Source organism: Saprolegnia parasitica (assembly GCF_000151545.1).
Source record: "Saprolegnia parasitica CBS 223.65 unplaced genomic scaffold supercont2.6, whole genome shotgun sequence".
Classification (NCBI taxonomy): Eukaryota; Oomycota; class Saprolegniomycetes; order Saprolegniales; family Saprolegniaceae; genus Saprolegnia; species Saprolegnia parasitica.
The window spans coordinates 785,648-811,281 of record NW_012156400.1 but is presented as its reverse complement, the minus strand read 5'-3'; the positions used below and the strand labels follow the sequence as shown (position 1 = coordinate 811,281).

The 25,634-nt window shown below is 59.0% G+C and overlaps 13 protein-coding genes across 13 annotated transcripts; 5 read left to right on the top strand and 8 right to left on the bottom strand.

Moving 5' to 3' along the window:
- Nucleotides 1-90: 90 nt before the first annotated feature.
- Nucleotides 91-3,765, top strand: SPRG_02635 (hypothetical protein; the record flags this gene model as incomplete). Its single annotated transcript, XM_012341199.1, has 19 exons — nucleotides 91-381; nucleotides 423-544; nucleotides 589-644; nucleotides 688-842; nucleotides 887-1,015; nucleotides 1,079-1,309; nucleotides 1,355-1,498; nucleotides 1,552-1,729; nucleotides 1,777-1,883; nucleotides 1,929-2,040; nucleotides 2,087-2,212; nucleotides 2,260-2,300; nucleotides 2,347-2,616; nucleotides 2,668-2,881; nucleotides 2,925-3,142; nucleotides 3,196-3,411; nucleotides 3,457-3,511; nucleotides 3,552-3,640; nucleotides 3,685-3,765. The coding sequence occupies exons 1-19, from the start codon at nucleotides 115-117 to the stop codon at nucleotides 3,763-3,765; spliced, it is 2,811 nt and encodes a 936-aa protein (XP_012196589.1). The 5' UTR covers nucleotides 91-114.
- On the bottom strand, nucleotides 3,738-4,350 carry SPRG_02634 (hypothetical protein). Its single transcript, XM_012341198.1, has 5 exons — nucleotides 4,260-4,350; nucleotides 4,172-4,204; nucleotides 4,022-4,118; nucleotides 3,873-3,963; nucleotides 3,738-3,819 (listed from the first exon to the last, which is right to left on the bottom strand). Exons 1-5 carry the CDS (start codon nucleotides 4,296-4,298, stop codon nucleotides 3,762-3,764), a joined length of 318 nt encoding a protein of 105 aa, XP_012196588.1. The 5' UTR covers nucleotides 4,299-4,350; the 3' UTR covers nucleotides 3,738-3,761.
- A 1,140-nt stretch (nucleotides 4,351-5,490) lies between these two features.
- On the top strand, nucleotides 5,491-6,262 carry SPRG_02633 (hypothetical protein; the record flags this gene model as incomplete). The annotated part of the gene is made up of 5 exons (XM_012341197.1): nucleotides 5,491-5,583; nucleotides 5,634-5,734; nucleotides 5,791-5,905; nucleotides 5,981-6,061; nucleotides 6,104-6,262. The coding sequence occupies 5 exons, from the start codon at nucleotides 5,491-5,493 to the stop codon at nucleotides 6,260-6,262; spliced, it is 549 nt and encodes a 182-aa protein (XP_012196587.1).
- Nucleotides 6,263-6,361: 99 nt separating this feature from the next.
- On the bottom strand, nucleotides 6,362-7,402 carry SPRG_02632 (40S ribosomal protein S4). The gene is made up of 2 exons (XM_012341196.1): nucleotides 6,757-7,402; nucleotides 6,362-6,631 (listed from the first exon to the last, which is right to left on the bottom strand). The coding sequence occupies exons 1-2, from the start codon at nucleotides 7,353-7,355 to the stop codon at nucleotides 6,439-6,441; spliced, it is 792 nt and encodes a 263-aa protein (XP_012196586.1). The 5' UTR covers nucleotides 7,356-7,402; the 3' UTR covers nucleotides 6,362-6,438.
- Nucleotides 7,403-7,838: 436 nt separating this feature from the next.
- SPRG_02631 (hypothetical protein) lies at nucleotides 7,839-10,547 on the bottom strand (the record flags this gene model as incomplete). The annotated part of the gene is made up of 12 exons (XM_012341195.1): nucleotides 7,839-7,940; nucleotides 7,990-8,143; nucleotides 8,218-8,316; nucleotides 8,366-8,527; nucleotides 8,566-8,904; nucleotides 8,949-9,014; nucleotides 9,062-9,110; nucleotides 9,164-9,274; nucleotides 9,336-9,442; nucleotides 9,488-9,754; nucleotides 9,803-10,461; nucleotides 10,511-10,547. The coding sequence occupies 12 exons, from the start codon at nucleotides 10,545-10,547 to the stop codon at nucleotides 7,855-7,857; spliced, it is 2,136 nt and encodes a 711-aa protein (XP_012196585.1). The 3' UTR covers nucleotides 7,839-7,854.
- Nucleotides 10,548-10,978: 431 nt separating this feature from the next.
- Nucleotides 10,979-11,461, top strand: SPRG_02630 (hypothetical protein; the record flags this gene model as incomplete). The annotated part of the gene is made up of 1 exon (XM_012341194.1): nucleotides 10,979-11,461. The coding sequence occupies one exon, from the start codon at nucleotides 10,979-10,981 to the stop codon at nucleotides 11,459-11,461; it is 483 nt and encodes a 160-aa protein (XP_012196584.1).
- A 613-nt stretch (nucleotides 11,462-12,074) lies between these two features.
- SPRG_02629 (hypothetical protein) lies at nucleotides 12,075-15,152 on the bottom strand (the record flags this gene model as incomplete). Its single annotated transcript, XM_012341193.1, has 13 exons — nucleotides 14,703-15,152; nucleotides 14,564-14,657; nucleotides 14,444-14,521; nucleotides 14,322-14,388; nucleotides 14,079-14,277; nucleotides 13,772-14,036; nucleotides 13,626-13,741; nucleotides 13,263-13,571; nucleotides 13,191-13,215; nucleotides 13,009-13,139; nucleotides 12,850-12,955; nucleotides 12,387-12,802; nucleotides 12,075-12,339 (listed from the first exon to the last, which is right to left on the bottom strand). The coding sequence occupies exons 1-13, from the start codon at nucleotides 15,134-15,136 to the stop codon at nucleotides 12,075-12,077; spliced, it is 2,505 nt and encodes an 834-aa protein (XP_012196583.1). The 5' UTR covers nucleotides 15,137-15,152.
- Nucleotides 15,153-15,272: 120 nt separating this feature from the next.
- Nucleotides 15,273-17,943, bottom strand: SPRG_02628 (hypothetical protein; the record flags this gene model as incomplete). Its single annotated transcript, XM_012341192.1, has 14 exons — nucleotides 17,785-17,943; nucleotides 17,697-17,744; nucleotides 17,554-17,645; nucleotides 17,248-17,506; nucleotides 17,083-17,200; nucleotides 16,462-17,030; nucleotides 16,287-16,399; nucleotides 16,173-16,236; nucleotides 16,066-16,121; nucleotides 15,963-16,009; nucleotides 15,810-15,917; nucleotides 15,666-15,764; nucleotides 15,512-15,611; nucleotides 15,273-15,463 (listed from the first exon to the last, which is right to left on the bottom strand). Exons 1-14 carry the CDS (start codon nucleotides 17,925-17,927, stop codon nucleotides 15,273-15,275), a joined length of 2,007 nt encoding a protein of 668 aa, XP_012196582.1. The 5' UTR covers nucleotides 17,928-17,943.
- A 178-nt stretch (nucleotides 17,944-18,121) lies between these two features.
- SPRG_02627 (hypothetical protein) lies at nucleotides 18,122-19,938 on the top strand (the record flags this gene model as incomplete). The annotated part of the gene is made up of 7 exons (XM_012341191.1): nucleotides 18,122-18,614; nucleotides 18,656-18,752; nucleotides 18,809-19,044; nucleotides 19,088-19,231; nucleotides 19,278-19,404; nucleotides 19,458-19,614; nucleotides 19,678-19,938. Coding segments are annotated over 7 exons (1,456 nt in total), but the record flags the coding sequence as incomplete, so codon positions are not given.
- On the bottom strand, nucleotides 19,884-20,929 carry SPRG_02626 (hypothetical protein; the record flags this gene model as incomplete). Its single annotated transcript, XM_012341190.1, has 2 exons — nucleotides 20,797-20,929; nucleotides 19,884-20,753 (listed from the first exon to the last, which is right to left on the bottom strand). The coding sequence occupies exons 1-2, from the start codon at nucleotides 20,920-20,922 to the stop codon at nucleotides 19,884-19,886; spliced, it is 996 nt and encodes a 331-aa protein (XP_012196580.1). The 5' UTR covers nucleotides 20,923-20,929.
- Nucleotides 20,930-21,498: 569 nt separating this feature from the next.
- On the bottom strand, nucleotides 21,499-22,508 carry SPRG_02625 (hypothetical protein; the record flags this gene model as incomplete). Its single annotated transcript, XM_012341189.1, has 1 exon — nucleotides 21,499-22,508. Exon 1 carries the CDS (start codon nucleotides 22,477-22,479, stop codon nucleotides 21,499-21,501), a length of 981 nt encoding a protein of 326 aa, XP_012196579.1. The 5' UTR covers nucleotides 22,480-22,508.
- Nucleotides 22,509-23,082: 574 nt separating this feature from the next.
- On the top strand, nucleotides 23,083-23,868 carry SPRG_02624 (hypothetical protein; the record flags this gene model as incomplete). The annotated part of the gene is made up of 2 exons (XM_012341188.1): nucleotides 23,083-23,818; nucleotides 23,865-23,868. Exons 1-2 carry the CDS (start codon nucleotides 23,106-23,108, stop codon nucleotides 23,866-23,868), a joined length of 717 nt encoding a protein of 238 aa, XP_012196578.1. The 5' UTR covers nucleotides 23,083-23,105.
- A 47-nt stretch (nucleotides 23,869-23,915) lies between these two features.
- SPRG_02623 (hypothetical protein) lies at nucleotides 23,916-24,892 on the bottom strand. Its single transcript, XM_012341187.1, has one exon. It carries the CDS (start codon nucleotides 24,874-24,876, stop codon nucleotides 23,992-23,994), a length of 885 nt encoding a protein of 294 aa, XP_012196577.1. The 5' UTR covers nucleotides 24,877-24,892; the 3' UTR covers nucleotides 23,916-23,991.
- Between the last annotated feature and the right edge of the window lie 742 nt (nucleotides 24,893-25,634).

Genomic DNA, 25,634 nt, shown 5'->3' with positions numbered 1-25,634 from the left:
GCGGTTGTAATTTTGTGGTGTTATTTTAATTTCGCAAGGTTCACAGTGTGTATGTATGCTGCATTGATTGTGTGCATAAAAGAGCAATCTATTTTTCCATCGGTCGCGTGGAAAATGGGGTTCTGGACCGTCGACCCGTGGGTCGTCCGACGCCGGGGCAAGACGACGTACGTCGAGCGCCAGGAGACGAGAACGGGCAGCTCTCTGCGCCAGCCCTACATGCGCGTCTTCGCTGCGCTCCTCCTCCTCCTGCTCAACGTCATCGTGCACCAGACCAACCCGGTCGGCCTCTCGCATGCGGCGGCCTACATCCCGCTCTATGGCACCGCGTTCAACTTTCTTTGCCGCTCGACGCTGCAAGACGATACAAGCAGCACCAACGTACGTGCGACCGAGATTCAAACGCTCATGCGACGCATTAGGCGGCGCGCGTGATTGCTGCCATGGTTTCGTTGGTGCTCGGCGCGATCTTGGCTCGTCTTGTGGTCTTCCCAGCCCTCCATGAGTCCTGGACCATGTTTTCCGCGGGGCATGCGAGCTTTCGGTGCGTGCGCATATGGTCCTTGAGCGTCTCATCATGCGACGCAGGGTCGTCGAGACGAAGGCAGCGGACGGCCACGTCCAGCCCGCGACCTACCGCCATGGTATGCTGCATCCTGCTCGTACGTCGCCGGCAACGGATCGTAGTGTCGGGCGTTGCTAACGATGGCAAGGCCTTCCGCCACGAGGTGCACATTGGGTCGTCGTCGCAAGGCTCGTGGGCGGTCATGCTTGTCATCACCCCGCTCGTCATGGTCGTCGCCGCCTCCATCTACAACTGCTTTGTGCCATCCACGCTCGCTGTAGCATGCATGATTCCAAGCATGAGGCGTCATGGGCGGCGTAGGTCACGGGTGTCGTCAACGTCTCGTACGCCCAGCTGTACCCGTCGGTCCGGGGTATCTCGCTCGTCTTTAACGCACTCGTTCTCTTTGCCGTGCTCGACACAATGCTCCAAGACTCGAACCGCTGTGATGTAATACGTTATTTCGAGCTGCTTGTATCTATCAAGTTGATAGACTGATAGAATCTACGGTAGGCGGTCTACGGCGGCTGGATGCAGGCGCTGCGCACGCACCTGTGGCGCCACCACGCCTGCCGTATCGTTTGCTTTTGGTTGTATACGGCCGGCGCCATCACCTTTGCCGTGCATGGCCTGCCCGGCTTTTCGACTTGGTGCAAAGAGCTCTTTGAGCACGCGCCCGACCACCTTCTGCACGAGTCCTGGCGGGCGTTCCTCAGCGGTCTCGTCGTCGTCCTCCATCTTGTGGTGCGTACGGGATCGAAAAACGTGCGTCGTCGATGTCGGTGCTAGGTGCTGGTGCAAGACTGGGATTTCCCAACGATGGCGACCGTCCGCGGTATTTACCTCCCAGGTCTAACGACCGAGTGCCTCGCGCTCCATGTGGGGCGTCGCTGCGTTGTGCTCACGGGCAAATGGCTCGTCGCGTCCCTCACAGTACGAGAGAAGAGATGACGAGATGGGACGAGGCTGATGACGCGGCTGCGTAGCTCTGGATGCTACCGCTGGACATGTGGGTCTTTGGCCACCAGCTCAACTACGAGGCCGCGTCGTACGGCCAAGTGACCGACCCCGTGACGCACCGGATTCTCTCCATCACCAACGCGACTTGGCTCGCCGAACGCGCGTGTGGCGTGCACTGCTACACGATCCCAATGAACGCCACCGGTACATGCTGCGACGAGCTTTCAGCATCTTGATATGCGTGGCACTAGGGCTTTCGACCGCGCCGACTGTGGGGCGGCACTTTGGCTGGCCTGTCTTTGACCAAATGCCGGCCGTGTACATCACCCTCATCGCACTCTTCCTCTTCTTCCGTCTTGTACGTTTGGATGGAAAAGGGCGTCGTGGATCGTGTGCTCTATAGGCGTGGACCGAAGACAGCCGCTTCATGGTAGCCGTGCACATGCAAGGCGTGAAAGCTACCACGTACAGCGCGCAGCTCCAGAGCTCGGCGCTCACAGCGATCGCCAGCGATGGTCCGATCAGGCTTTTGTTTCGAGTCCTTACGTAGCCTTTGCGTAGCGCTGCGCCAGTTGGCGTCCATCAAGCACCTGTACGCGCTTCGAAAGCACGTCGACGGCGTGTGCATCACGCTCGCCATGCTTGGACTGCTCCTCATGCTCTTCCAGCTGCACTCGATCTGGGAAGGTACGTTCCCCGTTGCGTCCAGTGGTATGGAACCCATGTGTCTTTAGTGGACGTTGTCTTTGGGCACGCCAAGTACCCACGCAACGCGGTATGTCGATCGTCTGAAGGGACCAAGGGCACTCAGTCACGTGTAGCTGTCGGCGCCTGGCCAAACGTACAGTGTGGTCATCTTGGTCTCGACGCTCGTGCTCGCGTCGCAGCTCGTGACGCGCACGCAGCTGACGCTTCAAATCGCAAAGCTTCGGCACCAAGTGCCGGCGTGTGCGACCTTGTGGCGCCACCCGGCGACGCGGTTCACGCTCGCGGCCGAGCTGGTTGCGAATTTGTGGATTGTCCCGCCGTTCATCACGGGCTTTGCCGAGCTCGACGAGTTTCAGTTTGATGCATCGACCTGCACGCTGCCGGTACACCCGCGATGTGGTTTCGGCATGACACGCATTTTTCGTCGTCATTAGATGCTCCGGCTCGACGGCGGGTGCTACTACCGCCTACGCTACCCCGTCGAGACGCTGGGACTGGTCATGCTCGTGCGGCTCTACTGGATTGTGCGCCTTGTCCGGAACCACTCTGGGTTTTACGGCCAGCGCGTCGACTTTCTCGGGTCCCTCCACAACGTCAGCACCGACTCGCCGCTGTGGCACTTTCGCGCCATCTTCCACCACCGCCCTGGTACGAAGATTGCTTTTCTTACGGGTGATGACGCGGCGACTAGTGTTTGCATTTCTGTTTTGCACGCTCGTGACGTGGCTCGCAACGGCGGCGGGCGTCTCGGTCATGGAACGCAGCATCCCGTCGGCGCTCGACTCGGATCTGACGTCGTCCTGGCTCATTGTCGTGACGATGGCGACCGTCGGGTATGGCGATTACTTTGCCCGCACCCGCGGCGGTCGCTTCCTCACCGTCATGGGTGGCATCATTGGCGGCACGATCGTACGTCAATACTATCTGGAGTAGATCCGGTGTGGATAGTACACGCCTCCTAGGTCATCTCGATGCTCACATCGCTCTTTATGGGGTCGCTCCAAACCACGTTTGGCGAAGAGCGGGTCTTGTACGTTGTGCGCTACAAGCGCTGGCAGAAAGCACGATTGGACGCCGCCGTGAACCTCATCAAAGCCGCGTGGCGCCGGCACAAGCTCGAGAAAGCCAACAAGTCGACGCACTCGGCGGACCGCGCGCTCTTCAAGTACATGCAAAAGGTAGCAGTACCATCCGTCCAAGCACAGAGGTGACGCGTCTCCCAGGTGCGCGAACTCCGGCTCGGTGCGATCACGGACGGCGACGACGTTGTCGGCAAAGGTATGGGCAGAGAAGGAGCATGCGTGGTATGGCTATTTAGTGCGCGAGTGGAAGAGTGAGTCGGTGGTACCATTGCTTGTCGCCGCGCACGCCAAGCGCACGGCTGTTCTCGACGACCTCGAGGCCAAGGTGCGTCCGATGCTTCCGAGTTCTCTTTCTACAGGATCGCGTAGGTGCAACGCGTGGGAAGCCTCGTGACGACCATCGAGTCGCTCGTGCTTGCCAAGACGAAGAAGAAGATGACGGTGTCTTAGAGCCGCTTATTGAACGTGTTCATTCGACAGACGCGCGCGGCTTGTGTCATGAAGCTATGCATATTCCTTCATCAATACTACGTGGAATCGATCGTGTTTGCATCTACGCATCGCCCGCGTCGTCGTGGCCTTGCCACTTTTCCAGTTGCCCGAGCTGCGTGAGCGCTTGCGCCTCGAGCTTCCATGCCTCCATGTTGTCTACATTCGATGTGGAAATGATGTCGTCGTTTATGGTACGAGGTAGAGAAGGGTGTACGCGGGTCCTTGCCGAGCTCGCGGGCGTGGTCGAGCTTGCGATGCAGCTTGGCGGCTTCCACGAGCACGTCGACGGTCGGCACGTCTATCTTGTAGTACTACCATGACGCACGTTGAGCGACAAGGCGGCGAGTCCGTAGAGCAGTCATACGCGCGTGCGCTCCGTGATGTACACGTGGTTGGCCTACGAGAAGACGAGCCATCGGCGGGATCGAGCAACTCAGATCTGGATGGTGTACGCTCTTCTTGACCTTGGACTTTCTCGCAGGCTCCGTCATGCGTCTACGACGGTACTTGGCTTGGCGTTGCTAATACTTGGCTATTCTTATCACGACGACGCGCTCGGACGCCATTTCGGTTGCTCTCGGTTAAGACACCACATACTGTGTAGCACAGAGGCGTTCAGCGTTCGCTGCTTCTTCAAGAGGACGGTCCTATTGTAGTCCTTTGGTGTTCGGTCGGACCTCTCTCGACGATTGATATCACCACCGGCTTGTCCGTTGCCGCTTTGACCTCGTTCTTTAATTTATCGGGAGCTGCTGACATCTGTGCTGCGTGCATCTCCGGCAATCATGGATAGACAGGCAGTGTGCTAGTATATCTATGTTATTAGCTAGAACTCAACCTAGCGGCATGAGCGCGAGGTCCGATGCGCTCGTTCGTGCGACCAGGAGCCGTCCGGGAGCCGGTGAATCCTTTGGCAACCGTTGGCGCCAAAAACCGAAATTCCATGATTTTAGCCAATGAAAACGCGAGGAGTCTCCGCCAGTCAATTTTCGATGGCGACGTCAAGTGCAACATTTTGTTCAGTTTGGAATTTGCCTTTCATCGAGCAAGTAGCTAGAGATGTAGTTAGTAGGAACAGAGTGATGAACTCAACTCTACGTTTCACGACGGTCAACTTACTTCTTCGGAAGGATGCCGAAACTCGAGATTCGCTTTACCTCTCTGATCTGTTCCCAAAAGACGATAGTTCGTAGATTCTGGAGCTGTGGATGTAGATGAGGAGAAACCAATTTCTGTCAATCCCCTGAGATTCTCGGTGAAGAACAAAAATTACACTTTTTAACTGCAAACTGATACATCCACCCTCCCATTAACGTATCTCAATGAGAAATAAATGCCCTTCTCGAATCAACTTGTGTCCCCGACTACCGCGCCCTTCTTCGTCCTCATCGCAGCTCTCCATCGCCAATGAGCTCGCAACGTAATTCCCCCAGCTCAAAATTGTCTCCGGTCGCCAGTAGCCCTGTGTGCGACGGAAACAAACGCACTCGCATAAGAGACTGTCCAGTGGTGTTCTGGACCCACTGCTTCGGCGACGCCATGACTGCGCAAGTAGAATCGTTGTATAAAGCTGGAGAGAAGCCCATGTGATGGCCGCGCATCCACCGTCTAAAGAGACTCGGACGACGGCAGTTTCAGCAGCTTCTAGTATCGGATATATAAGATTGGCCGTGGGAGTGTGATATGCCCAAGGCCAAGGCCAGTCGGCGCGAGAACCCGGTCGTCTTTCTCGACATAACCGTGGCCAAGCAGTTCATTGGGCGCATGCTCATCGAGGTGCATCTATCACCTCGACGTCGTGCAAATTCGAGCCTTTCGAGTCGTAGGTCCGCGCCGACGTGGTGCCCAAGGCGGCCGAGAACTTTCGCGCGCTCTGCACGGGCGACTGCAAGGACGCACGTGGCCGCGCCTTGCACTACCTTGGCACGTACGAACGCCTCTGCTTGCAATGCTTTAGACTGCAGCGATCAACAATACGATTAGGCCCATTGGCCGCGTCGTCCTTGACTCGCATCTGCAGGCCGGCGACATTGACGGCAACGGCGGGACATCCATTTACCCCACAAGGCTCTTTGAAGATGAGAACTTTCTCTTGCGGGTACATCCATCGACTCGCTCGACAGACGAGGCGTTGTCATCGACTATTACCTGTACGACTACTTGTATGGCGTAGCATGTCGGACCTGGCACCGTCTCGATGGTCAATGCTGGCCCCGACTCGAACGGTTCGCGCTTCAGCATCCTCTTTGCCTCGGTACGATTCTACATGATGGACGAGGAAGACGCAGCGGAGTAGGCGCCATGGCTCGACAACAAGAACGTCGTCGTCGGGAGCCTTCTTGGCGAGCGGAGCTTCGAGACGCTCGGGCTGCTGCAGCAGCTTACCGCCACCGAGTGCGGCCAGCCCAAGCAAGCCGTGCTCATCTCTAACTGCGGCCAACTCTTTCCATTTTAAGGTCCAACCGTCGCAAGCAAGGAAGAAGAGGAGGGCAGGATGCGAGTCGGACAGCGCTGGCTCTTCCTCCGTAAGGATGGGGTGTACTGTACAAGATGGTCTTCGGTTGTAACCATGTTCTCCTTTATTATGCATTATTGGTTGCCATAATGCAGGCGCGCGCAGGCACTAATTGCTTAGTGCTTGGCGGCGGCCTTCTGCTCGCGCATGCTGCGTTCCTCAAGGATCGAGAGCTTGACACCCTTGCCCTTGGGGAGCGAGACCCACGGGCGGCCGTCCTTGCCGACGGCGAAGACGTTGCCCTGGCGCGTGGCGAACTCGGCGCCCGTCGTGTCCTTGATGTGGGCAATGTTGAACGAACCCGCGTGTCTATAAAAGAGTCGTCATGAGCCTCTGCTGTCGGAAGTAGCCATGGGTATGGCGGAGAGAGGCGTGTGTGTTGCAATGGGAGTACCATCACACCCAGCTCGTAGAGTCAACGGGTGTGTTCATACCTTTCGATGTGGTGGAGGATACCGACACGGCCAGCGTTGCGGCCGCGCGTGATCATGACCATGGCGCCCGTCTCGAACTTGATGAAGTCGACGACCTTGCCCGTCTCGATGTCGATCTTGACCGTGTCGTTGACCTTGATGAGCGGGTCGGCGTAGCGGATCGTGCGGCCGTCGTTCGTGGCGACGTACGGGATCTGCTTGGCCGTGAACTCCTGGCGCGTGACCTTGGCGAGCTTGTACTTCTTCTCCTCCTCGTTGATGCGGTGGAGGACGAAGCGGCCCTTGGTGTCGTAGAGAAGGCGGAAGACATCGCCCGACTTGGTGATCTCGACGACGTCCATGAAGCCGGCCGGGAAGTTGGGGTCGACACGCGTCTTGCCGTCAACCTTGACGAGCTTCTGCATGCAGATCATCGTGACTTCCTGCTTGGTCAGGGCGTACTTGAGGCGGTTGCGGATGATGATGATCAAGGGCAAGCACTCACGGAGCTTGTGGGGGCCCGACGACGGGCGGGGCGCCCAGATGCCATCGAGCTTGCCGAGCATCCAGTGCTTGGGGGCGCTCATGCGCTTGAGGTGGTGGCGAGGACCGCGGGGCATGGTAGCTTCTTATCGGACGGTCAAAAGGAGAACTATGGTCCCAATTGAGTTTGCACTTTCATTTTCAGCGATGGCCAGCCAATGAATCGCATCCGGATAATATGCATACATCCCACCAGTCACTGCGACAACCTCCCACACTTAATATCCGTATCCGGACGATCCATGGCCGCCAACGGCAGACAGCACGCCCGACGACCAGCGACGTCAACAGCCTGGACGCGACGTGATGATGGCTGCCGGCAGGCAGAGAAGACACCTGCCGGATGATGGCCGCATGCAGGCCAGAGAGAGCAAGGTCGATGTGGCCGCGAACGGCGAAGCGGATGCAGGACGATCCGCTTCCTACGAGGATCCGACACGGCAGCAGCGTGGAGAAGTACAACGTAGGCTGCAGATGCAATGAGCGCCACAGGTAGTAGACATGAGGGCTGCAGGAAGGCCATACTCGCTGCAGGTGTGAAGGCGATAGAGTGACAGAGAGCCGATACGACGAGGTTTATTGGCGACGATTAACGTTGGGCGACAGCCCGACCGGAAGCACGGCCGTCTCGACGCCGGCGGCAGTGACCCACGTCGTGCGGCCTAGTACGTTATTCATGAGCCACGCGTCGCTCCGTCAATTCGTGTCTACCGTCGGGGTAGTCGCGGGCCTTGGTGCCATCCGGGTTGGTGACTTCGCGGAAGCCGTTGGCTTGCTCCAGCATGCGTGTGCCATCCGGGAAGAGACTCACCTCGTCGCCATTGACCTCGATGCGCTTGGTGGTGCCATCGACGAACGAGATTTCCTTGGCCCCGTCTCGACCTACGCCTCATCGCATATCGCCTCTTGGAGCACGACTCGGTTCTTAGTGAAGTGTACCTGCTGATTGGGAAACTCGAAGATCTGCGTTCCGTCCGAGAGCGTCGTGTGCGTTGTCTGCGCGGCGGCGTAATAGTAGACCGTTTTGCTCGTGTACGTCTAGGATGACGCGGCATGAGTTGGACAACTTGTCCTCTGACGGAAAGACCTCTTTGATGTCGCCGTTGGCGAAGCGCACGACCGAGTGCCCGTCGACAAACACGTCCTTCTCGGTGCCATTGGCAAACACAAAGGTCTTGGCGATCGGCCCAAATGCAAAGCGGCGCTCCAGCTTGCCCTTGGGGTGGCGAATCTCTTCCACGGACGACATCTCGGTCGTCGTCTCTGCTTCTTTTTTGGGGAGGCGACGACGGCGGGTGGATCGGCAGGCGGCGGCGGCACGACCCCCGACGCATCGTACCCATGCGAGACGGACGATGCGCGTGCGGCCATGGAACTCGACTGCCATCCGAGCACGTTCTCGTCTTTGCTGGAACGCGATGCGTCGAGATCTGGCGTCACGGGAGGATCGGCTTGGTACACTTGAGGGTCGTACGACATGTCGTCGTCGGTGTCCGTGGGTTTTGAAGGCGGCATCTTGGTCGTCGTTGTTGTCGATGGCTCGGGTGACCAGTTCCAGTGCGCCAGTCGCTCTTGCTCCATAAACTTGAGCTCGTCCCGGAGCTCTTGGTTGCGCACTTCCAGCTCCTACGCGCGATGAGCGTGTGCGACTACATGGTACTGCTGCAGACCGCAATGCGCTGGCGGAAAAACTCCATCGCAGCCTTTTGCTTGTTGGCTTTGGCCGTCTCGTCCATCTACGTCCTGCGACCTCAACTCGATCGGGCTCGACGCTACCACGCACCTTCATCTTGACAATCTGGGCCTTTAGCGCGTCGACTTCTGCGCGCTCCCTAGCCCATACGATCTTTGTATCGTGTTCAAGATGCCAGCGCGTCGTTCGTACTTGCGGTCGGGGAGGAGCCCAACGCCCATCTTGAGCGTTTGGTCCAAACTGCGCTTTTCCTTGCGCACCTGCTTCCACTCGGTCTCGAGCTCGTCCTGCGCTTTCTTTTTTCTTGCAGCCATTCTTGCCTACTCGATTCTACAGGGAGTGAAGACGATCGAGAGCGATCTACCTCGCGACATCGAGCTTGCGCTGGTCGGCTTCGAGAGCTTCGCGTCGCTTTTGGAGCTTAAGCGTCTCTTGTTTGTAGTGCTTGACCTCGTTCTCGAGCTCGTGGAGCTACGCAGCGTACAGATATTGTATGCACAAGACCTGGTATCGTACCTTGTCGTCAATGACGGACGGAATGATCGATGTCGATGTCGGTGTGCGGGGCGGCGTCGGCTCTGCCTTCTTCTTTGGCGCCGCCATGGCCTTCGCTGGCTTTGGTTTGGGCACCACGGTGGCCTTTTGCTGCAGCTTGAGCTTGAGCGTCTGCAGCGACGACGATGGAGGCGCTGGCTTGCTCGCGACAGCGGGCGGAGGCTTTTGAAAGAGTTGCTGGACGAGGGACGGCGCGGGCGGCGATGCCGGTGGGGCAGGAGCGTCCTCCTGCGTGTGATTGACATCAATAATATCGCCAGGACGAGAGATGTCGACGTCCCACGGCTCCGAGTCGGCGACGCTGAGCTCGCTCATGTCGAGGCTGCCATAGTGCAAGGCCTGGTCGTTCTCGTCGGGCGCAGGCACGTGGACAGAGGAAAAGTGGAGTTCTGGCTCGTCGCTCTTGAGGATGCCTTTGCGCCACTCGTCAAACAACAGCGACTCGTCTGCATTGTCCTCGGAGCCGTACAGCGCCTTCTCCCACGCGGGCGCGTCGTCTTGGTCCTGGCGCGGCAGGAGCTCTGGCGCCAAGCGGCCATCTTCGTAGTCGTCAAGAAACGAATCTTTCGCCGGGCTCGACTGCGCGAGCATCGCTTGCTCGAGGTACTCGAACTCTTCGAGGTCGTCTGCATCCTGCTGCATCTTCCAGTCGTACGATTGCATGAGGTCCATGGATGGCTCGGACCGCACCGACGTGTCGAGGCGGCTTCTCGCGTCCACCTTGCTTGGGGCGCTTGGACGCGGAGCAGACGCAGCTGGCGCCGAGGGCTCATGGACTTCGCTCGTCAAGACGTATGGTTTCCTCTTGGCCGGGATGTTGTCCTTCCACCAGCCGCGCGCTCCTTTCTTGAGGAAGGGCTTCTTGGGCACGTGGCGGCCCGCGGGCGTCGGCGCCGTCGCCGGCCACTGCTTCTCCAGCAGCGCTTCAAAGGACACTAGGAAGGAGCATGAGCATGAGCAGCTGGAGGTCGACGTCAACTGCACCGCTGTCGCCCGGCATGGCGGCGCTTCGGGCGGCCATCGCTGATGATGACCTCGGAAACTCGATTGCATCCGGCTGCACATCACATTGTAGAGGTTTTCCGGCTTGTCGATTCGAACGCTTGGCGCGCAAACTGAGATACGCTCCAGTAGCACGCACCAACTTCAAGCCGACTTACTAGTATAGAATTGGTGCATTTGTCGTATGATATTGCAACGAGTTTGCCGCTCGCTTGATACCTTGATAGATGGCCAAGTTTTGGATCCACGAATGGCGTTCGTCCAGCACGACAAGTTTCCTTGCACACGCTAGCTCGTTGTCGTGCTCGATGGTGGGTTGCGAATGAAGGAGTGGGAATTGAGAATGGAGAATGCAGAATTGAGAATGGAGAGTCGAGAAGGGAGAAGGTGCACCGTATCACATCATTGTTTGGAGAAACACGCCATCGAATTCATTTTCACATTGGACGCATGGCGCTCACTAGTACGTTTACGGCCGACGACGTTGCGTTCTTGTGCGAAATTCCGTTTTTGCGGCCGCGCGACGAGGCGCTCTACTCGCTCTTCCCGCTCACCGCGTACAACGGCATGGAGGCTCTCTTGCCGCCGCTTGAGGACGACGCGATGCTTCCGAACGATGACGCCATCATCGATGTCATCGAAGATGAGACGGTCGCACGCATCGACGACCTCGAGGGCGCGATGGAATTGCACTTTGTCGAGTGCCCCGTCTGGGATGTGAGCGCGATTCTGGACCTGGTCGAGCGCCTTCCGACGCCGTTTAAAGACCGCACGCACGGCACGTGCTCGTACCGCAACGGCAAGTGCCGGCAGCCGTGCAACCGGAAACGAAGCGGCGCCTTTTACAAGATGTGTCCGGACCACCGCGTCGCGGCCGTGCGCAACCACAAGAAGGCGCTCGCCAAGCGCCTCGCCAAGGTACCGCTTGCGTGATTCGCGTATTTCGTCGTCGATTGGTTGTGCAATACTATATGTATATGGTTGTCGAACCGTTGCACTGCACGCGTAGCAGACGGGTGTGCATAGAGACCATAGCCACTGCCGATGCGTTGGAGGCAGACAGCTTGGGCTTGGAGGGGCCGGGTTCATAACCCTTTCCCCAAGTACTTTACGCAAAATGTCTCTATTGTCTAGTACGATGAGAAGAAACAACCCAGCTCATATCATTTCTCGTTAGCTCGATCATGCAGGTCCTTGTCCCAGTTGGACCCAACGGTTTCCGCTCCTCACGCAGCGCAAGTCGCGTCGGCGCAATCCTAGAACATCACATCTACGCTACAGAGGACGCGTCTTCGTGTTCGATACAATCGTAGACTATGCCGAGCTTGCATCGAAACATCCCTCCATATATGTGTCCATGCTTCCACTGAAATGCACGATGTTCAAAACACCTCTCCCATGCACCCTATTGAATTAGTCTAGCACGAGAGAGCTGTACAAGGCATAGTAGAAATGTCGCATCAAATGACAACATTGACCACTTGCGAACGATGCAACTCGTGCGTTGATATTCTGAATTGGGAGTGTATTGAGTAAAAGAAGGACGTTATACGTCGACGCGGCCCGAAGCTTCGGCGCCATCGACGTCGGTTCTGACGACCGAGCGCCCAATCGCGTCGTCTTCGCCCGTCTGCCACACGTTGTTGCGGAAGCTAAACGATGGCTTGAGCTCACCCACAACCGACTCGACCGGAAAGATCTTGGCGTTGGCTGGCAACGGAGCGTCCGCGTTGTTTGCCACGTCGAGCGGCGACGGGCTGTCGGCGCCGCTGACGTGAAAGATCTCGTCGAGGCGCTTGTGGAACCGATCGCTACACAAACCATCCCAGTCATTTCGTAAGAGAGTATTGATCTATACCGGTAGGCCTTTGGCGGCAGGGCTGAGAGGCCATCTGGGTCCTTGCGCAGAATGAGCGTCTTGAACCAGCGCTCGAACCGCTTCTCGAGCGTCCACGTTTGAAGAATGTCGATCAAGCCAATGTAGTAAAAGCCAGGACCGACGACGACATCGGCGGACCGAAGACACGCGATCGACTGCTTGGCAACTGCGCGCTGCGACGTGCGCATCGTCGAGACGGCGCTGAGGACGTCGAGGGACGGCAGGGGGAGTGTGTCGATTTCGTCCCGCAAAATGCTCTGAACGTTGACTTGGAAGCGGACTTCAATGACACCGAGGAGGAGACTGTAGTCCATAATGCCTTTCTCGCAGAGAAAGTCGCTATCTTGCTTGAGCTGTTGAAGCACGGCCGCGCCGTGGCCGTGCCCGAGGCGGACCTACTCAATTTGATGCTCAATTCCGTCGACAATATTAGCATGACGACCTTGGTCGTCAAGTCCATGTCCTTGAGCACAACGTTGGGCGAGTGAAAGCCCGCACGGTTGGGACACGTATCGCGTGCACCGCTTCGAAATGCCATGTTGCAGTACCTACACGATCCATATATACCTCTGTGGGCCGCGCACAAGGTGGCGCGTCGTACCGGCACGTGGCTTCGGCGCCATACCGCGCCTTCTCGGCGTTCCGGTCGACCCACGAGCCTTTGATGTCATACCGGTGGTGCACCGCGTGCTGCTTGTCAAAGAGGTTTTCCATCACCACAAAATAGGATGTCTAGACACATAGTATGTTGGACAATATTGTCGTCTTGGACGAGAGACGCACCCGGCCGTAGAGCTCCATCGAGTAGCTCCCAAGGATGCGCGTCAAGAACGTCGCGGGTGCTTAGCGACGTACGCCGCGTACGCGTCCGTCATGCCATCCAAGAAGGTGCTCTCGCGCTTGGTGAGGCTCTTGACAATGTACGCGCCGTTGGTCGTAAAGAACATGAAGGCGCCGCTCGAGCCTTCCGAAACCTTGGGGATGCTGCAGTCCGCGAACGACGAGATGAATTGGCACTCGTCGATGCCAAAGCATTCGCGGAGTCGTCCAAAGACGTCGGGTTTGAAGGCGGTGAACTTGCACTCTTGGCACGAAAAGAGTGTGTGCTCGTGCTGCGGCGGGTGCACGGTGAAGATGGACGCTTCGCCGAGCTCGAGCGACTGGCTACAACAATAATTGAATTGCGTTGGAAAGTGCAGCGGGTGGAAGGGTTCGTACCGCTTGTTGGCGACTTGGACCGCTTTCGTGATGCCGCACGTGGTGTAAAACACGAGCTCCTTCAAGAGAGCATAGTTGGTTTGCGCCCGCGTCGCGTCTTCCCTCTCCGCCACCGACTAGAGAATAATTGGTCAATCTATATAAACAAGAAAATGGGTAGGGGATCGAACCTGCTTGATGTTTTTGTCGCTCGTGCTGTAGAGGATCCAGAGGAAGAAGACGACGCTGCCCCGGAACGAGAGGAGGAAGCCGAAGAGCTCCTTGAGCACGCCGTTGCTTGTCGCGAGCCAAAACGCCACGTAGAGACCCCAGAGCACCATCCAGTACAAAATGAACGCGACGGTCGTCAGAAACCCTTCGCGGAGGAGCGTCCGGCGGTGGTCCAACGTCGCCTCAATGCCACCGCGAAACCTACCGCCGGTTCAAATCCCCCAAATACAAATCGGTGGCTACCGCTTCATCGAGATGGTGCAGACGTAAACGTTGGTGCCAATAAAGATGGTCACGGGTAGCGCGATGAAGATCCAAATGCCAGCATCGACCGCCACAAAGCTACTGCTGGCGAGGCGGCTGCACTTGACCCAGCAAAAGTCGCCGACCGAAACGCCGTAGAAGCGGTCGTCCGAGAGCATGATGGCAGCCGCAACGAGACCTGCAAGGCGACTCGGACCACGCATCTTCATGACGACAACGTACCCGACGCATGGACGATGAGCTGATACTTGCGCCGGTTCTTGCGCGGCGACGTGAACGGGTCGTTGAGCTACGATGATGCTTGGATGAGATCGCGTTGAGGAGAAGAATCGGATATGCGCTACGAGGGCAAAGAGATCGAGCGCCATGCAGAGCTCCCAGCACATGGACGCCATGATCAAGTACTCGCGCGTCGCCGAGAGCTACGCAAACATCGAATATGACGTGTCGCCATAGAGCTGTACCCATCGGCACGACAGGTGGGGCTGGATACCCCCGCCTGCCATGTTCCAGAGCGGTTCCAGCAAAAACGAGACAGCGAGAAGGAGGTCGCAGATGCTAGTATGGCAATCGTGCGAGGCAGACAAGAGTGGAAGCATGTACCTTCGGTTGAGGAGGAGGATGTTGGAGTGGTTGCGGCAGGCCGGGAGGTAATGGTACGAGAGCAGCACAAGGAGCGACATGATGAGCGTGCCAATCGACCCGAGCAGCACGCCCGACGGGAGCTGGAGCGGCCCGTCGTTGGTCTTGTCCCGGAACGCAATGGCGCAAATGAAGAGCACGATCGAAAAGACGGACGCGGCTGCCGTCGCCACGACCGTCGTCCGCAGAAGCTGGCCCGACCCGCTTCGCACGAGGTGGTAGAGCTCCTTGAGCGGCCCAATGCAGCTCCCGCTTGGCCGGGCCTCGGGCGTCGCAGGTAGATCGCGTGCAGTGGGCGAGGCAGGTCCATCGCTGAGCCCCAAGGTCGACCCGACCGTCGTCGGCTGCGAGTCGGCGTCGCTGGCCGCGCGGGTGGTCGCCGTCGCTGCGTCCATGCACCTCGGTTCCGGGCTGTCGATCAAAAATAGACGCAAGCCGTTTCCACCCTTTTTGAGTTTGAGTTGGCCTTGCTCGGGGTAGGGTCCACAAAAACACCATCAAATCCATCAAATCTCTCAAAAATAAAATAGATTATTGAATATTAAAGCCCGTGGGGTCCGAGAGCAGCAGCATCTTGATGGCCTCTTGAAGGAGCTCCTTCCTTGGGTACAGCGGCAGGTCGAGGCGGTTAAAGCAGGCGTGCGCGACCGGGTACATGCCCGATTGGTACGCCACGCCTTTGAGTGTAAAGTTACAAATGCGTCCATCGTAGCTTGTCATGCCTAGTACGACGGACTCGCGTCCTCTTCTCAATGGCATTTTAGAGGCACCTTTGAAGCCTTGGACGGGAACGCGCGACGAGCCGGTGCAAAACTGGAGCAGCTTGGCTTGGTCGTCGTCCGACATGTCTTTCACGACCTCCCAGAACCACTACATCATCATTGCCATTGTGAGCTTGTCGACCATCGCCTCTGTACTACATACCACGAGAACGCGGGAGCCTTCGAGGTTGGACGACGTTTGCGTGTTGGCTTCCCAGTCAACAACGTCAATTTCGGCCAGCCCCGTCATGAGTAGCTCCAACTAGCCACATCAGCATCAACAGGCAGGACATCGGAGCGGATCTACCTCCTTGTGGTCGAACGGAATCAAGAGTTCCGGTGGCACGATGGCGTAGAGGCCGCGCAGCAGCGCGTGCAGCTGCGGCGCAATGCGTTCAAAGAGCAGGTAGCGCACCTAGATCCTCCTTTACCACCAGCAACACCGTCGCCATCGACGCACCAGAGTGTCGACATAGTCGTGCTTGTTGGCGTCCGTGACAGCAATGTCTTGTCCGTTCTCGACCAAGTCGATTTCAACCACCTTGTCGCCGCGGAGCTCGGACACGGAAAAGTGAGCGCAAGGTCGTCGGCGTTGTCGTTCTCGAGGAGGTAGCGCAAACTGATAAAATGTGGCAAAATGAGTGGCCTCGTACAGGATCGAAGCGCGTACCTCTTGTAGAGTGTACGGTCGAGGCTCTCGACGTCGTCCATCGAGACGGGTACGCCAAGCATCGCTAGCCGATACCATCAGCGTCATCACTGCACGCAGTTTAGAGCCAAGTACCTTTAAACAAGACGGGGCAAAAGGGCAGCTTGAGCATTTGGCCGTCGAGAATCGCACGGCCAAGGAACCGTCCGACCGCTTCGAACGCTGCCAAGTGGTCCATGTTGTATTGCCTACAGAGCCGTCGTTTTGAGTGTTCCCGGGCTACGATCCCAGCAGCATCGAAGCATCGCACCCGACGGCAAACTCGGAATTCGGGTTGAGGATGTACGAGTTGTCCTCGCGGTTCGAGAGCACAAAGAGCCCGGAATTCGGTGCCAGCAGCGCCTCCGAGACGAGCACATACCACTCACGCAAGACCGCGCCCGCGTCGATGCCCACATCGTTGTCAAAGTCAACGCGGATGATGGAGCAGAGCGCTTGGTCCTGGAGACTCAAGAGGTTCTCCATTGCCTCGGTGAACACTTGCTCGCGCTTCGTGCGCATTTTGAGGTACCCGGTCGTGTACGGAATGAGGAGGTCGGCGACTTGGTGCAGAAACCACGCGTACTTGACGCTGAACGACCGCTTGGCGAGGTACGTGAGCGTGCCCCACGTGCTTGGCGAGAGGCTCGACCCCATCACGGTCTGCGTGGCGTCAACGAGCTCCAGCGGCAGGAGAGCAATCTCGCGCACAACGTTGCCGCGTTCGAGGTTGTCGAGGATCGACACACGGTGCAATTCTTGCGTCGCTGCGTCTTCGAGGATGTCAATGTCTTCCTGCAGCGTCGGCAGCGACTTGAGCGGGACCTTGTCCTGGTGCTTCTACACCGCGATTCTATGAGCATGCGAGCGTGCGAGATGCGATGGGACGGACCATGGTGCCACCAAGCTGGATGAGGAAGGCGGTGGGCACGCAGCGGGCGTCGAGGCAGTGGCGCTTCCAATACGGCAGCCCGTGGGCGTCGAGGCCGCGCGACCACTCCTTGCGCATCCTAGACGCATGGTACTGAGGCTCCATGCATATAGGATGCGGCGGTACCGCGCACTGCGCTGGCGCGCGTTGAGATCTTCGGGCAGCACGATATTGAAAAAGTAGGACGACATTTGCTTGACGTAGTAGGACGACGTGAGCTTGCTCATACTGTTTTGCCGGCCGAGAAGCGTGCTCTGCGCGCTCAACATGCTGTGGTTGATGCGGCGCTGGCGCTCCGTCGAGAGCGTGTTGACCTCGCCGTCCATGTACACGGTCGTCGCGTTGGCGTACTCGATCTCTTGGCTTTCCTCGACAAACTTGCAGTCTATGCAGGCATGTTGGCTCGAACCAAGAGGCATCCTAGTCGTGCACCTTTCTTGGTGCCACAGAGGCTGCACGTGGTACGGACGACGACGTTGTGGAAGGCGCAGACTGAGCACTCCCAGCGCTCTGTCTCGTGCAGCCTAGTACGCGTTCGCTATCAGTCACCATCGCGGCGCCATGGCATGGCGTACATCTCTTCAATGTCGCCGCGCTTGAGCGTCGGCATGAACTCGAGCACCCTAGGATGCACTGAGCGGGTAGTACGAGCGGTGGCCGTACCCTTGGTCGACGTAGCCATCGTGCGTCGCGCGGCCAGCAGCATCCGCCTTGAAGCAGTAGCCGGACGCATACCAGAGACAGAAGAGCAGCGCGAGAGACGCGCCGACGAAGACGAGGTTGTTCACGCTCGGCTGCCCGTCCATGCTTGCTTGCCGATTGACCTCTGCAGCCGGATTACGGTATATTCGGGCAAGCGTCAATTATTATTTTAAAGTATTTTTATCATTATAAATGTCGTTTGTATGGTCCTTGCATTAAAAGGACATAAAACTACACTACCTTTGGGACTGGATTGTGTGGGACGTTCCAAGAACAGCAGTCAAAAAAGTGGTAATAAGATGGGCCGGCTCGGACGATGCATGGTGATGATGATGATGGTGCTGCTCGCGCGCATGGCCATGAGCCTCGACCTGCTCGTGCATCTCGACGAGACGACCACGACGATGGGCAGCAGTGCGGCGACGCCCGTCGGCTCGCGGGCGCAGGTGTACGCGCATCTGCACCAGCGCCACACGGCGCTCCAACATGCGGTGTGGGACATGGCCGTCGCGGCGGCGACCGAGCGCGTTGCCGCCGACCTCGCGGTCGCAGTCATGACGCCGCTCTGGATTCAAAACACGATGCTCGTGCGCGGCGCGACGTCGCGCGTCGCAAGCCACTTGGCGACGCAGCCGAGCATCCGCGCCGTGCACATGGACGAGACGATCCATCTGGACGCGGCCGAGCGAGACAGCACCCTGGACGCACCCGAGATGAACCCATACATTGACGTGGCAGCGCCGTTGGCGAGCAGCCCGCAGGCCAACATCAAGAATCTGCATGCCGATGTCGTACGAAGAATCATGTCGTTGTCGTCTCATAGGCCGCCTAGGCGTGGTCGCTCGGGTTTACCGGCAAGGGCGTCACCGTCGCGAGTATCGACTCGGGCGTCCGGTACTCGCACCGCATTCTCGCCTCGTCGTACCGCGGTACGGCAAAGTGCAACGTGCGGTTTGTCTGCTCGTACTACTGCACATGGGACTAGGCTATGTGGACGGCCACACGTGGCAGCACGACCATGCGTTCTGGATTGCGGCGGGTCAGAACCAAACGCTGACGCCGGACAACGCCGATGAAGTGGGCCATGGCACGCATACGCTGGGGACGGCGGTCGGTGCCGAGGGCGTCGGCGTCGCACCCGGCGCCACGTGGATCGCGGCCCGGCCCTTCAACGCTGACGGATCGGCCAAGCAGAGCGACATCCTCCTCGCTGCGCAATGGGTAATCCTCATGCCACACGAATATCGTCTTCAGCATGCGCTAGGTCATGTGCCCGACGGCCTGGGATGGATCGGCGCCCGACTGCCACCGCGGCGCCGACGTCGTCTCCAACTCGTTTGGCGGCAACCGCTCGATCGACTGGATGGACAAAGTGGTCGACGCGTGGACGCGTGCCCACATCCTTCCCGTCCACGCCAATGTATCGATCCTTCTCCTCCTTACGCAAGGGCTAGGTGTTTGCGAGCGGCAATGTCAACGGCTTTGAATGCGGCTCGGTCATGTGCCCGGGCTGCCTCCCAAACGCCATCGCGGTTGGCGCACTCGTGGGCGCCCAGACGCTCTGGGGCGGCAGCGGCAAAGGTATTAGTTTCGTCGATTCGTTTCGACTAGCAGTTCTACTACGAGGACTCTAGGTCCGGGCAAGGGCGGCGCGGTCAAGCCCGACTTTGTCGCGCCCGGCGTCGCCATCCGATCGGCCGCGAGCTACGACGACGCCAAGTTTACGCGCATGACGGGCACGTCGATGGCGACGCCGCACGTGTCGGGTGCGGCGGCAATCCTTTTACAACAGTACTACGCTATACCATTATCTCGGTGCCTGGACCACCGCACGACATGGTAGTATACTGTTAGGTGCAAGGCCGGCCCCGCGCCGTGCGTGCCATCGCGTGTCATCGGCGCCCTTGCAAGCACGAGTAGCCACAAGCTGTCCAAGCCGATCTTGGTGCCGTCGCGCTGCGGCAACACGAGCTACGACGAGTACCCCAACAACATTTACGGCCATGGCCTGCCCAACGTGGCCCGTGCGCTGCGTCCGGCCACCGCGACGGCGTAGCCCATTAAACGACATGGCCTCGTCTTACGTCGCTCATAAAGATAGCTGTTGGATGGCCCATGATCGCAATCGGCGGCGGCGATGGAGCGGCGTCGTCCTCGAGCGCGTAGCTGTGCAGGATGTTGCTGGTTTGGCGACCCGAGAGGTAACACTGACTGCTCCCAGCGTCGCAGCGCGCGGTCTCGATCGGACTCGTGACGAGCCGCGCCGGTGTCTTGGGCAACAGCCGGCGCATGAGGTACAAAAAGGTCGTCGTGACCAAGAGCCCCGAGACAAAGATCATGGGAATCGCATGGGACGCACACACGAGCGCATCGGCGCTGCTGCGCACTGCGAGCGTGAGGAGGAAGCCGAGGTCGAGACCGAGCGCCAGGACGAGCGAGAGCGTGAAGAGCACCGTCATGCGCTGGGACCGGTCCTTGTGGCGGAGCGTCGACGCCCCGACGCGGCCTTGCAGCTGCGCCCCGACGACGGTCGTCGCAATTGCATTGGCGACGCCGGTCGCAATGTGCACGATCGCGATCGACCGCACGGCCGCGGAATGGGCGTCGAGAAAGCGCAGGGTCTCGACCCGCGATGCATTGCGCGGGAGGAGAATCGGGCAGACGACAAGCGTCATGGCATGGAGGGCGTTGAGGGCGACGAGGCTGTGGGCGCCGACGTTGGCGCAGGCGGGCTGGCCGTGCGAGACGCGCCCGGCGGCGAGGGCCGTCGACCATTGGACAACGACCTCGGTGACGCACACGTACGTGGCAGCCCACGCGACGCACAAGAGCCCGAGCCCGATGGCAAAGCCATGGGCTGCTGTCGTGTCGTCGTCTTCGCGGAGGCCCAGCCAGAAGACGAGGCGGCCAATGCATGCAAGCAATAGCACCTACGCAGCGTCAGCACCAACACTGCGATAGAAGGCGACGTACGAGGTGCAAGGTCGTGCGGCGCCAATGGCTCCCGATGCGCACGTGGTAGGCGACGCGCCACGCGACGACGACGGCCGTGATGGCCTCGAGCACGAGCAGCGCCGTGGCGGGCGCAGTCGTGCACATGCTATAAGTGGTCCTGTACTAGCTGGCTGCAAAGCAAGACTGGGCGATCTTCTTCGTGGCCGCTTTGCCGAAACGTCAACCTGATTCGAGCAGCAGCTCCGTCGCAACGGAAGGGGCGCGGCCTTCTGCACCACTTGACGTTTATGTCACACTTCTGGCCTCTCCTCCGGTCCTTGCATAGTAACCATTTCGGTGGTAATGCAACGGCAGACTTCGGTGAGGGCTTGGGACGCGCGCCGTCTTCCGGCACGGCGAGACGGACGCCATCATCTTCCGGCATGACGAGCCGCCTGCCATGCAGGCACCTCGGGGCCCCTGACGGACAACAGGCACTTGCAGAAAATGAACTTGTCCGAATCTGGAGTCGTTCTGTCGACTGTGGGATGGTATGCGAGCGAGCAGAGATATAGCTGGCGGCTTTGATGCGATGACGGACGGCGCGTGTGAGTACCGAGGAGCTGTCGCGGCCGACGAGACATGGAGCTCTGGCCACATGATAGGGGCAGTGGCGCTGGCATCCTCCCGTCTCGGCCTTGTCCGTTAGGGAGAACCATCAAGAACGACGACACAGTTGCATTACACGCGGTAAAACGCAGCGGCCGTCAAGCTAAACAGGTGCTGCTGGCTCGTCTCGTCGTAGTCGGCGACCCACGACTGCACCTTGGCAAAGAGCTCGGCCATGCTCGGGCCCGTCGCGTCGAGACCGTCCGAGTCGGCGGCCGCGCCGTTCTGGTGCCAATTCGAGTTGATCATGCAGCGATGGGCACCAAAGAGCGCAATGACCTCGCGCACGAGCGTCTTCAGATACGCCTCCTTCGCTGCGTCCGTGTGCCACTGCGGCACCATGTAGCCAAACATCGAGAGCTTGACGTAGACGTGGGGCAGTGCTGCCATCGCCGCCATGCCGGCGCGCCACTGCGCGAGCTTGGCCGCGTCGTCGGCACCACCGTCGAGCGCGAGCCGCCGCAGCTTGCCAAGATGGTCGATGACCACGGGCACGTCCGGGTGCTTGGCGGCGAGCGCGGCTGCGGCCTCGAGCTGCGCCGGGCAGCACTGGAGGTCGAACGAGAGGTTGTACTTCGCAAGGAGGGCATACCCGCGCGCAAAGCGCTCTGCCGCGCCGTTCGTGTCGCGGAGAAAGTCCGTGTTGTGGCGCGAGCATGCAATGTGGGTCGCATTCTTGCCGTCGAACGGACCATCGTAGTCGAGCATGAAGCGGACGCCACGGACGCGCGACGAGGCGGCGACGATCGCGCGTAGCTGCGTCTCGACGTCCGGCTGCGAGAGGTCGCAGGAGGCGACGATGCCTGCTAGCGTCGGCGCCCGGCCGGCTGCGATCAGCGACTCGAGCCACTGGACTTCACCGAGGCCGTCATCGGGCATGGCGTCGACGTGGATGGTGCGGCGGATCGGAAGGTCGCCCGTTGCCGCCGCGTACTGCTCGGGAAAGTAGCTCGACGCGCCGAGCGACTGGAGGAAGCGGTAGCACGGCTGGTCGACGTCGTAGTAGTGGTGGTGGCAGTCGACAATGTCGGCGATCGGCGTCGAGTGGCCCATCGTTGTGACGATCGCGAGCGGGTGGCGATTTGACCGTTTGACCGTGCACCCTAACAGCGGATGCGGTATCCGGACGATACGTGGCACTTGCATTGAGTATGGGCCGTGAACGTCAACTTCAACATCCTTGTGCAGGCTCAACGGCTGTAAACATCCGGATACCAGATCTGGGATTTCCAATCAGCCATGATTTCCAGACGCCACGCAGCGGCCATGGCAAAATGGCGTTTGTATTGGCCGAGGACAGTCGCACCTCGATATTAATTGTGCCAAGTCAGCGACGAGGGGACATCAACGAGTACCGACTACTAGTACTACTGGAGCTACGGCGCCTAAGATCTTAGCTGCGCCTGGGTTTCCATGGCCAATAAACCCGAAACTCCACAAAGCGTGATGTTGCCTCACAACCTGGTCCATGCCGAGAATCAAAGCAAGACATAGCTAAGCGTACTTTGGGTACTCTTCAAAACGGGGTACTTGTTGAATCTCGCCTGCGATCCAAAGCAAGGCCAATGAGCCGTTTCAAGCAGGCGCCATGACGTGGCGTCGCGTCGGCGCGCCATTTTGAAACGGCGTCCCACAAGCGGTTGGGACCAATGGAGCCGATCATTCTTAACGCGCGGTAGATGCCTCCCCACGAGCAGCGATCGCTATCGCTGACATGCGTCGATCGCGCGCTGCTCCTTCCGCAACGTACACCCAAGCGACGACGAGAGGAGCGACGACGCTTGCCGCTCGTGTACCTCCTGCTCCTTCTCCTTAGTGGCATGACGGCGTGCATGGTCGTCTCGATCGTGCAGCGCATGTCGCTCGAGGCCACGTTGCTTCGCGTCGTCCAGGACCTCCGCCACGCCACCTTACTGCACGGCGAGAACGGTCTCGTCCACGCGGCCATCCAGCGGCCTCGCGTGTCGTCGGCAATGCTTGACAGCGAGTGCAAGGTGCTCGGGACGCTCTACTTGCACTTGGTGGACCGCCAGAGCCATCTTCTCATGGAGATTCTTCGCGGCGCGCACGTGGTCGTCGCCGACGATCGCGGGTATTATTACGATTTGCTTCAAAACGTCTCGGCCCAAGCGTACAAGCGCATCTCTTCGCATTATTCGTCGGCGCCGCAGTACGCCGTGCCGCAAGGCCCGCTGCTCGACACGATCTTGGTCGGCACGACCGCTCGCAACGACTCGTGGTTCCAGTTTGAAGGGGCGGCGTGGGACCCGTTCGCAAGGCCCATCGACAGCGTCCTCCATGTGCTCCACTTCCTCGAGTACTCGCTGCGCGGTGTGCAGATCGGACCATTGGGCACGTCTGCCTTCACCGACAAGACGCCACTGCGCATTGCGTTCGCACCCATTCCACCGCATTTCTCTCGACTGCGTTGACGGAAGCTGATCGGGTGTCTTCTACTCTGCCAACCAAGAAAGCACGCAACACGAAAACGCATCTCAATATAGACACTCGTCGTTGAATATCGCACAGGGATTCACAAAAGGCGTCAAAAAGGGATGGACCGCTTTAGACCATGTTGACGGGCTGCGTGCCCGTCTGGGGCTGCGCGGCCTTCTGCGCCTTCTCCGCTTCCTTCTTGGCGTCCTTGCCGAGGCCGTAGTCGATGCCGACGGCCGTCACGCGGTACTGGACAATCGCGTAGATGATCGTGAGCGCGATCAGGCCCGCAAAGTAGAACCAGAACGCCTTCTTGACTGCCTCCGTCTCGCTCGCAAAGTCCGTGCCCGTCGGGTAGTTGCCGGCGAAGAAGCCAATGACGCGGACGACGATGGCCGCGCCAGAGAACGAGCTCGCCATGATCATGACCGGCTTCTCGAGGTAGAGGACAAGGCCGGCGACAACAAGCGCCGAGACAACGACCAGAATGATGGTGACCGTGTTGCCCGCGCTCGAGACTTGCGCGAGCTCAAAGCCGAGCGCCATGCCACCAAAGATACCCACGATAAAGACGCCGGCGCGGTAAAAGTAGACGCTGAGCGCACCGCCAATGAGACCGCCGAGGATGAACGCAATGATCGGCACGGCCTTGCCAGCGATCAGCGCCGAGAAGACGGCTTGGCAGAAGACACCGGCGACGCCGAAGCCGCAGATGAACGTCACGGGCTTGACGAGCTTGTAGCCAAAGACACCGACGACGAAGCCAGCCGCACCAATGGCGAGCACAATCGCCGACTTCCACACCTTCTCGGTCGTGTCGGCGTCCGAGACATCGAAGAAGTCGTTGATGTGCTTGTCGAGGACGGCCGCGGTCTGGTTGAGGTCGCCGAGCGTCTTGTTGAGCGCGTGGACGCCGTCCTTGCCGGCGTCGGCGATTTCGGTCTTGTTGAGGTCGGCCATGGCCATGGCGACCAGCGTCATGAGGAGGTAGAGTCCGAGGAGCAGCTTGTTCATGGTCGAAGCGAAATCGGAAATGACGAAGGAATGGCAAGCTGCGTCGGCCACAACCCCCCACATATCTGTATTCAAGCGAACAACACACGCCCTTTTTAATCCATATCGAACATTGGGGATCGTCCATAGGCATTTTTATTTGTAGCGGTAGAAAATAGCTCTCTTTCACTATGTGTTTGCGCGACACATGAAATATTAATAATCGACCTTGATTTTCTGGCATCTCAAAATCGAAGTTGTTCCAGGTCATGCCGCTTGAAGCACCAATCAAACGCCCTTCAGCCAAAGTTCGAAGGTATCTTGCCAACGCAGATGGCCCTTGGAGCCATATTGAGCCATACGATCGCGTTCCCTGCAAGCAGCCTACTGTGTGCGACCAACGACCAATGCGACCGCGTCCAAGGCGATGGCGAGAGGGTCCTCATAAACAGTCGACTCTGTCGGTAGCTCGGTGCTGTATGCAGCGAACGAAACGAATACAAAACGTCCAGCATAACGTCACGGCAGCGAAATAGCACATTTTGAAAGTAGGTGTTTTTTCCTATTTGTCGACTCGTACGGCTATTCGCACGCAACGCTTACCGCCCTCGCAGCACAACGCGAGTCGCTGCTGCGGAACGCAAGCCGTTTGACCGCACCGTGAACTAGTGCTTATGCAGTCTTTGTACAGCACAGGCCCTGGCGCTCGGTGGCCGCGCGCCACACAATGGTACATGGCTTGTTGCGGGATGCCCATGGGACAGGTCGTGTTGCCGACG